Source organism: Trachemys scripta, chromosome 7 (genome assembly GCF_013100865.1).
Source record: "Trachemys scripta elegans isolate TJP31775 chromosome 7, CAS_Tse_1.0, whole genome shotgun sequence".
Taxonomy (NCBI): Eukaryota; Metazoa; Chordata; order Testudines; family Emydidae; genus Trachemys; species Trachemys scripta.
The window spans coordinates 26,824,968-26,837,141 of NC_048304.1; the positions used below are offsets into that span (position 1 = coordinate 26,824,968).

At 38.7% G+C, this 12,174-nt stretch overlaps 1 protein-coding gene across 8 annotated transcripts in view; it reads right to left on the reverse strand.

The window, feature by feature from the left end:
• CACNA2D3 (calcium voltage-gated channel auxiliary subunit alpha2delta 3) overlaps nt 1-12,174 on the reverse strand; it is a 713,664-nt gene that overhangs the window by 163,965 nt on the left and 537,525 nt on the right. For 7 of the 8 annotated variants that reach the window (XR_004646516.1, XM_034776516.1, XM_034776517.1 and 4 more), the window contains 3 exons: nt 9,189-9,260; nt 8,090-8,170; nt 3,503-3,577 (listed from right to left, as the gene is read on the reverse strand). Coding sequence is in view for 7 of the 8 variants with exons in the window: in XM_034776516.1 (XP_034632407.1) it covers nt 3,503-3,577; nt 8,090-8,170; nt 9,189-9,260 (228 nt within the window). In the remaining variant the exon portion in view is untranslated. The remainder of the gene's footprint in view (nt 1-3,502; nt 3,578-8,089; nt 8,171-9,188; nt 9,261-12,174) is intronic. The other variant, XM_034776515.1, reaches the window with a different exon arrangement.

Consider the following 12,174-nt stretch of genomic DNA (forward strand, 5'->3'; position numbering starts at 1 on the left):
ATTTGGCTGATTTCTAGAGAGAGAGGGCTGGACCACAGTAGTAAAGTATGCAAACCTCTTATTATAGGGTAGAACAGAATTCTTTGGTTCATCGTTACATGTGTATGTGAAATTCTATCAGTTCAACTCCAATAATGAGGAACAAGATCTGTGCTTTATCACTGTACTAGCATTCCTGGCTAAATTCAAACATGTTCTTGCAACTTCCTCAGTTAATAAGGTTTGTTAACTAAAAACAGGTGGAAAAGGAAGACATACAGGAACAATACAGAGGGAAACCCTGTTTATCCAAAATACGTTGCAGAAAATTTTTAAAGACCAATTCACATATATCAAATGCCCTTTAATGCAGCCAAGGCCAATGAAACCAATTAAGTGTTAGTTGCACATGTTAAAGCTGCCTCCCAGGCAGAGTTCACATTCATGCTCAAAACCTGCAAGATTTTTTAAAACAAGATTGAAACCAAAAAACAAACATTGAAGTGAAATTTTGTCATGGATCAAAAACTGGCTAAGAGTCAGGGAACAAAAAATAGAAATAAAGAGTTTTCATCTTGGTGAACAGCAGAGAGCTTCATGGGTCCAGACTATGTCTGATGCTATTTAACGTATTTATTAGCAATCTGGAAATTGGGTGAGCACTAAGGTAGCAACATCTGCAGATGAGACAAAATTATTTGGGTTAGTCAAATGCATAGAAGATTAAAGTCCTTCAGGAAGATCTTACCAAGCTAGGGAAACGGGTAACACGATGGCAGATGACATTTAATGTTGGTAAGTGTAAGATAATGCACACTGGAGGAAAAAAATGAAATTATATATACATCTTACAAGTAGAGCCCTGTGCGGATACATAAAAGTGTATCTGCATCCGCTCCGCAAAAACTGTCTGCGGACAGACGCATCTGTGGATGTGGATATTCGCAGATATCTGCAGATTTGCAGGGCTCTAAATAGCTCCACAGGTCACTGTGCAGCAGTGATGCAGGGCTGTGTCAAGTCCCCAACTGCCCCCTGGCTCCAATTTGCCCAAGAGACTTCCTGCCCTGCCACCCGCTCTGCCCCGCCATACCTCCTTTCTCACTCCAGGCAGGAGGCTAGAATTCTGGGTCCTTCTATGCAGTGCTGCTCTTCCTGCGGTGGGACACCCCTATGCAGTTACGGTGGCTCTAATGCATGCAGTTATTGCCGCCTGCTCATTTAAAGAACAAGCACCTTCAAAACTGTGCTTGGCTCATTCCCTTTTGGGAGTTATAGTTTACCTCTTTCGTCAGAGCAAGCTGGGGACTACAACTCCCAGAATGCCCAGCAGGCTGGGTGACAGCTGCTCCATTCAGGTGAATGTGTGCTGCAGAGCCCTGTGCTGATATAAAATTTGTATCTGCATCTGCGTTGAGAGCCGCAAAAATGGTCTATGGAAATCCTCATCCACAGATATCCGCAGATACAAAGCAGATACCTGCAGATTTTCAGGGCTCTATTTACAAGGTTCTAAATTAACTATATCAACTCAGAAAAGGGAACTGGTCAACCCTGTGAACAGCTCAATAAAGATTCTGCTCAGTGTGCAACTGCAGTCAAAAAAGCAAACAAGATGTAAAAATGGGTAAGGACAAGGATGAGGAATAACACAGAAAAAATGATAATGCCATTATATAAATCAATGGGACAGCCTAATCTGAAATACTAGCCACTGCATCTCCAAAACAGATATTGCAGAATCAGAGGAGGTTCAGGGAAGGGCAACAAGAATGAGTAGGAGGATAGAAAAACTCTTGTATGAAGAGAGATTGAAAAGATTAGGATTGTTTCATTTAGCAAGGAGTCAAACATGAGAAGATATGATCGAAGTATATAAAATATACTCAGTTCTGTCTGTCTCATAACATGAAGAAAAAAAGGGTATTCAATTAAATTTAAAAGGTGGCAAATTAAAAACTGATAAAAGGAAATACTTCTTCCCACACAAGGTGTAATTAAACTGTGGAACTCATGGATGCCATTTAGGCTAATAAGATTTAAAAAGGATTAGACATTTATATGAATAGGAAGAATATTCAGTTATAATACTTAATATTAACAAAAGATCTAACTCTTATACTTCACAATTTAAGACATCTCTAGATCTACTAAGGATTAAGATGAGACATTCCTGGGGGTAGGGATGGGGCAGATTACAAGACGTCTGCCCACTGCGGGGTTTCTTGCACCTTCTTTTGGATCATCTAGTGCTGCAAATTGTTGAAGACAAGATACTGGACTAGATGAACCATGGTACTGACCCACTATAGCAATCCCTGTGTTTACATATATGGTACACACCAGACCATCTTGCCACAGATACAGTACAAATTTGAACAACAGATGGAAGTACAAGGTACTTTTAACAGAAAGAGAAATCCTTACTATATAAAAAAATGTAATGAGCAAATTTCTGTTAGGGTGCCTTTAAAGATATTATAATGTGCATCTTGCTCCTTGCTTAGTTCTCCATTTCTATCCAAAGCTGCTGAGAAAAAAGCTATTCCATTCACCCATGTAAGTTCCAGTGTTGATCTTTTCATTTGCTTTCCTCCAGTCAAATAATAAATAAGGAAACAATCAACTCAAATACAAATGTTAATTGAGTGTGTAATTCCTAATCCAAATGTTAGACAGACAAAATGTTTGTGCTGACTGAAAATGCAGGATGTGCTAATGACTTCATAAATCATACTTTTCAATAATTCTAATTTATTTATATATGAAATTAGCCATCCAATTAATATTGCTGTTTTCTACTAAAATATTGTTGAAATCAGATATTACCCTAAGTGCCTACTTGAGAAATACATATGGCATCCACATGTGTACTAGAGTGAATTCTTTAATACCAGTGCTTTACTAAGGGTTGATGGTGATGGAACACTTGCATGCACTGTTCCTAAACAATGATGCAATCAAGAACGAAGTTATTCTCCAGGGTATTATGTCGATAAATATTTGCATAATGGGCACTTCTATTTTACTTATTTTGATTAATGTAAACAAGATGACAAAGGAAATAAAGGTGAACTTTGTTGCTATTTTACTAAAAATCCCTTGTGTCCCTATTTTACTATAAAATGTGCTTTTTTGAAAATTCTGTACATATTTTAAATTGAAATCCACTTTAAAATGACAAATAGGGGTTATTACATAGTAATAGAGCATTCCATTTCAGTGTAAAATGCACATAATTATAGCAATTTGGGGGTTTGCCATTCTGTAGAATAGAGGTCTGTATCTTTTAGAGACTAACTTGTATATTTATGTACCATGGAATTATTTGTGTTAACATTTGTTTTTATTATGCTGTAAAATATACTAAGCATTTATACTCAACCCTATGCTCAAAAGTGGCATTTTTCACAGGCATGAGGTGGTATATTTTGATCTTCATTACCAATATTATATTCTTCACACATTAAGTAAATATAATAACTATAAATGCATAAAATAAGTCAACAAATAGCTTTCTTACCAATGGTCTGAGTTCTGGATGCGTCAAAATGTATCCATTGTTTGTAATTGCAAAAGCATATCCATGAATACCTAACTGTAAGAATAAATGAGAAAGGAGTATTAATTAGCTTGGTCTCGAGTGAATACTGAAACAAAAAAGCAGCCAAACATTTAGTCATTTACGGCTTAAACCTGGCATTCATAACCCTTATCTCAACACAATATTTCATTAAAATGAATGCAAAGCACCAATCCTTGACATTTTGTGAACTTGGTAAATAGCACAATTTTAAAATGTCACAAATACATTTTGCTATCTCGGATACTTATTCCTACGTACTTGATGTGAACTTTTTAAAAGATTATTTATAAAAGAAAAACATAACAGGTGCGATGTGATACACTATGTGCTAAAATGAAGGGATATTGGAATTTAGTAAACTCACAAATGCACAGGAGGGGCCAGGTTCTGCTTCCCTACTTCTGCAAGTGGCTGCATTAGATCAGTGGAACCATTGAAATCAATGGGACTGCTCCCAAGAGTAGGCTGAACAAGAGGTGACCTATTATCAGTGATATTTACATACAACAGTGTTGAGGATATTTCATTTCCAAATTATTTCAAGTTTACTTCTATATACACAGAACAAGGATTCATTCTAATGCAGAAGTTCATGTAATTTATATTTCTGGATTGAATGGAACTGTGGGAACTCATTTGAGAGCAATGAAATGTTTCATTAGGCCCACACGTACAAGTAATCAAAGTTAGCACTGCACTTATTTAAATAACAATCCTACCTTTTGATAATATTCCTATTACACAGTTGGCTATACGCACTGACTACAATAAATGTACTTTCAAATCACTGATATGGTCATTAAAGCATCCCTTAGTGTAAACTTGGCACTGATACAGTATCTTTCTGTAGGGGCTGTACATAACTCAATGTTACCATTGTAAAGATTTGTATATTGATTTAGATTATCAATCACTATCTTTTCCACTGAGTTATTTCAGTTTTGAGACACTGTAACGTAACATTTATCTGTAAAATTAACCCACGTGTTACATAATAAAGGAATGTGATTGTGTTCAAATACTTAAGTACACTGCAATCCGTTCCAAACTAGATGTACCCTGCTTTGGCAGTTAGCTTAAATTTCTTGTTGTTATTCAACTACTTTTTATAAAAATCACTATCCCCCTATTAAAGCTCTGATTCAACAAATGATCCATCTTAGAAATGAAATAAATGGAGATATCCCATCTCCTAGAACTGGAAGGGACCTTGAAAGGTCATTGAGTCCAGCTCCCTGCCTTCACTAGCAGGACCAAGTACTGATTTTGCCCCAGATCCCCAAGTAGCCCCCTCAAAGATTGAACTCACAACCCTGGGTTTAGTAGGCCAATGCTCAAACCACTGAGCTATCCCTCCCGCCCCGATGCACTGAAGTATATGCTTAAATTCAGGTACATGATTAAAACTTTACTAAACAGAGATGATCTATAGAAAATACTTAAATGCTCTGTTGAATTGGTTCCTAGTACAAAATGATCGGGATAGAAATGTTAACAGTCAAAAGTCAGAGTCATTTCTCACAGTGATAACTAGAATGGCAAGTCTGAAGATTTCTGTAATTTACTGGAAAGATAAAACTCAGGGTGGCATTATAGCTAGATCAGCAAGAGCTCCTATCTGATTGAGATTTATATTGTATTTTGCTCAGAATTATCAGATATTTATTCAATTCTATCTGCCATAGAGAAGGTTGCTTCATGAATTAGCAGTTGCAATAAGGGTAATAGAAGGTGGTATCTCTTCATAAAGCAAAAAGAAAACAACTTTGGACATATTTTACCAATTATACTATGACATGTGAACTTGCATCTGGCTAAATATCAGATCTCAAGTATAATTGCCTATATGGTGATAATTGCAGAAAAAATCTAAACAATTAAAGTCTGGTAATGAAATAGATATGGGTGGTATACATCCTAGAAACAATATTTATCTATTTGAAGTGCTCTGTGCCTTCAAGTGTGGCACTTGGTCATGGTTTGTGCCATGCTTGAAGATGTACAATGTTTGCATTTAAAATGTTTCTTCTGTTTTCAGAGACATTGCTGCTTCCAGCAGCATTCCCTGTTAGAAATATTGGGACTCTCTCTCAAACTGATAGATTATTTCAAAAGGGAAGAAACTTTGTATGGCCACTGCAAAGTGACATGTAAGAATGAAATATTAATGAGTCAAATCCCATTTTCTTCATTCAGGACAAATAGGGTGACCAGATCACCACACTAAAATATCGGGACACATTGGGGTGCCATCAGCCCTGCCCACAGTCCACCCCCGCCCCTCCCAGGCTCCGCCCCCACTCTGCCCCAGGTCCCGCCCTCTCCCCACTCACCCTCCCCCCCCACCGTACCCTTCCTCATCCCCCAGCCTGCCACTGGCTTACTGCGTCCCTGCTCAGTCCCCCACACACCGCTCGCCTCCCCACCCGCTCACTTGCCCACCCACCACCTGCCTCTTCACCCACCCGCCCACCACTCACCCCTATGGCGCTCACTTCCCCTCTCCCGGGTGGGTGCTCCACCATAATTAAACTGCATGATAATAAAGTGCCTGTTACAATTACCTTCTCTTGTGTTACACAGTGTAGTGTAAAATACCTCCTTGAATCTATTTCTCAGAAAGAGAGACATATTATTTCATAGAATCAGACTGAGCCTTCTCTATGTAATATGGTCAACATAGATAAAACAGAGCTTTTAATCTTTTGCTCCTGAGAACCCCAAAACAAACAATAACAGAAACCAAAACCAAGAAACAGTCCCATGCCTCCTTTCTGGATCACTCTGGACAACACCACCATCCTGCCTAGGGTGACTATGTGTCCCAATTTTATAGAGACAGTCTCGATTTTGGGGTCTTTTTCTTATATAGGCTCCTATTACCTCCCCCCACCCGTCCCAATTTTTCACATTTGCTGTCTGGTCACCCAGGCCTGTAACCTGGACATCATCATCAACTCAGACTAGGTCCTCATATCCAGGCTAAGTCAAACTCTTTCAGATTCTTTCTGCGTAACATCTCTAAGATATGGTCTTTCGTATTCAGCCATATAGCTAAAACTCTCATCCAGGCTCTCATCATCTTGTGTCTCAATTACTGCAACATCCTTCTCTTGAGTCTTAGCAAACATAATCTTGCCCCACTCATATCCATGCAGAATGCTGCTGCAAAGATAATTTTCCTAGTTCATTATTTTAACCCGTAAGTGACCCTCTCTTTGTATTTATCCACTAGCTTGAACTTCCCCTTCCCTATTGCATCAGACATAAACTACTTGTCTTCTCTTTAAAGGTCCTTCAGGACCTATCCCCACCCAACCTATCAGCTCTCATTCACTATTGAGATGTCATCTCCTGCCTCTGATCAGTTCAGCCTCTATTGCCCATTTTTGTTAATGTTAAACAAGCACTTTTGTGCTTTCTTCCATGCTGCTCCTTATGCTTGGGACCCAGATAGCATGACTGAGTAGGTTCTGAATAAATTCAGTACAACTTAATTGTTACCTGCAGCACCCCTGCTATTCAAATAGTGGGCCTATCTCAAATAGAGGCGTATGGCATCAAATATTGGCCTATTTGTATTGCAAAGAAACTTCCATTAGTGATTATGTTGCAACTATCACATTAATGTTCACTTGTTACCTAAACAGGATTATAATCTAGCACTTCAGAAGTGGAGGACTAGTGAAATAAATATACTGGATCAAACCTAAATGAAAAGTAGTACCACCTTTACATTCAACACTAACCTATTTTTCCAAGCTACAAATGATTCATGATTGCCAAGTTTATTTTGCTTGATCTATTTTGTTTATAGCTCTTTTAAAAAGAGTTTTATAAGTGTCATCTATACATTTGGAAAACTAAATATAAGGGAATATTTAATGTATACTGAACAGCACAAAAGACAACAGTAAACTGGGTTGGACAGTGTGAAACAAGTCTATAAAAGATGACATTTGCTTTAATTCAAGGACATAGGAGATTTCAGGTCAAGCAGTTCTAGGCAGGCAGGAATTCTGAAAGGAAAGTTAAGGATGGACTGAGTACATCTTTGTCTGGCTTCCACACAAGGATATGCAGGCCTCCAAAATCATTTTCTGGTTAGTATAAGTATGTGATATTCTGTAGCATGGAATTCTAACAATTATTTTATTGAAGTTCACTTATTTATGAACACTTATTGATAGAGGGGACCATAAAAGTGTACAAACTCTAGAATGTTGTGCCCCCACACTGACTAATAGAAATTTGACTTCACCAGTGGGGCTGTGAGAGCTAGTCATTAGCGCAAGAGAATTAGGACTTTTATGGTAACATCAGTCAATCAGTGGAGTTACAAGGATTAACACAAGTAGAAGTGTGTACAGCATTTTTCCCCTGGGGTCCCATTTCTGATTCTGTCACTAATTTGGATATGTAAACTGGGTGCTATATATCTTGCAATAAATAAATCTAAAATATTATTGTTAATTCAGCCCTATACTCTAAATATACTGAATGCATACTCATATATAAAATTACCTTATATTTTGGAATGGCCTTTAGAAGTTCTTTAACTGGAACGTCTGTGCCAACTACTCCCAAAAGAATCCCTTTGGATCTCTGTTTGAAAAGAAAATGCAGACCACTCAGAAGGATAAACAATCACTGTTGAAACAACGCATGCCATCAATAATTATTTTCACATTGTAAAAATTGTACTGAGGAGTACAGACCGTAACCTAATCTGCCAACTACTTAAAAAGATAAGGGTAGTTTGCAGCTAATGTGGCTGGCCACATACAACATACACCCCCATCCACAGTTGGCCTCCTTTCCTTAGCCTGAAAATGAAATCAAGGAAATGTGCAAACTTTCAGCAGATAAGGAAGGGCTCCCTCAATTAAACTCTTCTACTTATAAAGCATTTAGGGGGGAGGATAGCTCAGTGGTTTGAGCATTGGCCTGCTAAACCTAGGGTTGTGAGTTCAATCCTTGAGGGGGCCATTTAGGGAAGTGGGATAAAAATCTGTCTGGGGATTGGTTCTGCTTTGAGCAGGGGGCTGGACTAAATGATCTTCTGAGGTCCCTTCCAACCCTGATATTCTATGAAATGCTACAGATAAACATGTGACTTTTCTTCTTTTCCAATTTACACTGCTATCTGATACCCGAGAGAGAAAAATTAAACATTATGGGAGAAGTATATGTAATTCTCTTTAATATAGCAGGACGTTAAAATAACAGGTCTGTAAAATACAGCTATTCAAACCACCTATATGAATATTGCTAATGTGCTGGACCTATCTGAGATAAGAAGTTAGTCTGGAGGAGAAAATGTATATAGACTATTTGCTGTAACAAAGCTAATGCAAATGTAAGAAGACACATGGGTCTAATACCACTGCATCAAGTTCATCATCTAGGTGTTTTCTCTTATACATAACACCATTAACTATTTTGGAAACTAGTTTCTACACTATAATTATTTGTGCATAAATATATGTATCATCTGTTTAATTTTATTCTAACAGTAGATGCAAAAGGCAAAATAAATAATAATAAAAAAGTTCTGCAAGTTATTAAATTTCATTGCAGACACCAAAGTATCACATGGTAGAAACACAGTTTGAGTACTTACAGTCTCATTTTGCTTACTAAATACTGGCATGGCAACAGTGGTCATCAAAACCAATCCCTGATCATCAGCAAGCTATATTTGAAAAGAAAAAGATATTACCTATAAGCTGCTTCAGTCCATTATTAAATCATAATTATAGAAGCATCCAACTAAGTTTTCTTCTTTTTAAATGAGATCATGCATTTCATCTAAATGGCTTTTGCAATTTTAAAATTTCAATCCAGCCCAGCCCCAACCCATCTCCTCTCTCCCACCCCTGCCCACACCACATCAACTTTGCTAGTCAGGGGGTTACCTGGACAGGGTATCTTTGCTGGCATCTCTGAAGAGAGATACCAGGCGGCTGAAATGAGGACTGTGGGAGAAGTATGTGCACCAGCTGAACAGGTGGAGCTCTGTTCTACCTCTTTCCCATTGGCAGCTCTGCCATGATTGACTCAGGCTGAGATCATGGGTTCAGACAATTTGTCTCAGGTTCAGTTTCAGAATTCTCATCGGCTAGGACAGAGGCAGTGGAATGACAGCCAGTCAGGATTCCAGGACACCTTTGGTGCCTTAGTATCCAGTAGGTTTAAGTTTGTTGGACCAGTCGGTGGCATCAAGCACCGGTTGGTTCTGTACCTCACGTTTTAACATGTTTCTTCAATTTAGGGGGAGACCAGGCCTCCTGACCTTTGGCCCATTCAGGAGGAACATGTGGAATAATTTATCCCCATTGACCAAAGCAGAGTGGGATTGCTTAGGAAATTGTGTCTTCGCACCTTCTTGCTATTTTTTTCTTTTCACAGATGGCACATTTCCCATCTGCATCTTTGTTACAAGACAAATGATGGAGGGGTGTACTTGGCTGTGATTCCACAGGGTGGACTGGCACCTCTTTGGCACCCTGCAGATCTTGAGGGACTTGATCATCATCATATGAAGGGAAGTCGAGTTACTAATTAAAGCAGCATTTTCCCTGCAGGTTTTTTTTTTTTTTTTTTGGGGGGGGGGGGGAAGGGGATTTAAATTAGGTGAGATTATCCCAGCTGTCAAAGGCATCAAGCATCCAGGTACAATGAGGACTGATGGTTTGACAGTGGGGCTCAGGTAGACTGAGTTGTGCATATATTTTTCCAAAAGGAGGGAGCAGGGGAGCTGATCAGCCTGAGAAAACACCTGGGGAAGCTGCATGGCCAGTTGCAGTTGTGTGGACTATATACAAAACCTCCATCCAATCCCCATGTTGTTGTTGGAACACACCCTCTTTAACTAAATTTCAGTTCAGGGCCATATTTTGGAGAAACTTGGCATCTTTTAGTTTTCACACCCAGCCTGTTTTGAGCACAATCCTTTTCCTACAGGAGCAGCCATGGCTATTGCCTGTTCAGATTTTCCAAATGTAGACGTCACAGTCATTGGTGGCCAGGTCATTTTAAGAGACACATTAGGGGCTAATAAATTTGACTACTGATATCTCTGATATTTTATTTCTTTTAATTCCCAGTTTGTTGCATGGCTTTCATTCTCCCAAGCTGCCAGCCACTCAATGGGAATGCAAATGGGTTTCAGGACTGAGAAGGTTCACACCAGACAGGAGACACACAGGAACATGGAGATGGGATCACCTCATGCTTTGTTTTTTTAGAGACGCTTACTAGTACCTAGTGTGATCCTTGTCCTATTGGTCAGGAATGATCTAAGTAGAGAAGGGGGAGACGGGGTCTGGGCTGCTAGCTAGAGTCAAGTGTGATTGTACCAGTGTAAGAAATTATTCTCCTTAGCCAGAGTAGTATGGTCTAGCATGCTGAAATGGTGAGTATGGAGGAGAGCCTCCTTGGTGTCACATTAGACAAGGCCAGAACAAATGTAAATCGAGACATGAAAAAGCATTCAGCTAATTATGGAATGACATCTTGGAGATTTTAGATGATTGCCCAGGGTTACTCAGCTCTGACAGTGTGTATTTGTCAGGCATCCATTCGGATATTTTTACTGTGGACATCCAATTCAGGCTTAAGGGATAGCTGAGAACAATTTGTTTGCTGGGATGCCAACTGATATCTATCTGGTGGTGTTTTGTCCTCTTTAAAATAGGGTGGGAGAGAAATCAGACCAGAGTTTGGCTGAAAGCTTTGGGGAAAGGGGTCCTTAACACCAAGCATATACTAAGGAAGCATAGGGACAATCAATGTCCTGTATTAGTGATATCCATTGGTAGAGACTGCTGGGGGTTGCCCAGTGGTTGCTGTAATCTTCTTTATGAGGTTAGAAGCTTGGGCTTATGCTAAGATCTGGGTGGGTTGATGGTTTCAAATGGACGGCTGGCCACTTCCATGATCTTTGGGTCAGGAAATGATTGCATCAAAGCTGGCTGACATTTTGGGAGATCGACTACAATCACTCCTTCCTGTAAAGACTACATGTTTCACCCTTCGTTATTTATTTTATACTAAATATTATTTCTGTATTAAAGTTGAATATTTGTGTCAGAAAATTCATTAGGTTGTGAGGAGTTTTTCTTGGGTGATCCCTGGGCAATGATGTTTTGGTGGAAATACTTTGAAATAGTAGAATGGTAGTCACTGGGTGTTTCCATCAGCACACATTGTGACACAATTACCACTGGAACAGGTAAGTAAATTACAAAGGAAGCCATGATCTAGGAATTTTGCATGGATGTTAAGTCTTTTAATCCTTTTTCATAATAAAATTAATAGTAGTGTGTCATGGTTACTGAAAAACATTAATTGTCTGAACAAACTTGGTAGGAAGTAAAAATGATGTATTATTTTACCAATAATTAAACTAAACTCCATCCTACATTTATCATAACTGGAACCAACATACATCACTGATATCTACAGAACAGGCTAGGATTCTTTATCTTGTACTATAAGAAGTAGCAAATACTTAATTAGAAATTCATATTTAAAATGTCTTTCTTTGTCACAGATGTAAAAATGTAGATATCAACAACTCTTAAACCAAAATTTAATTACATCCT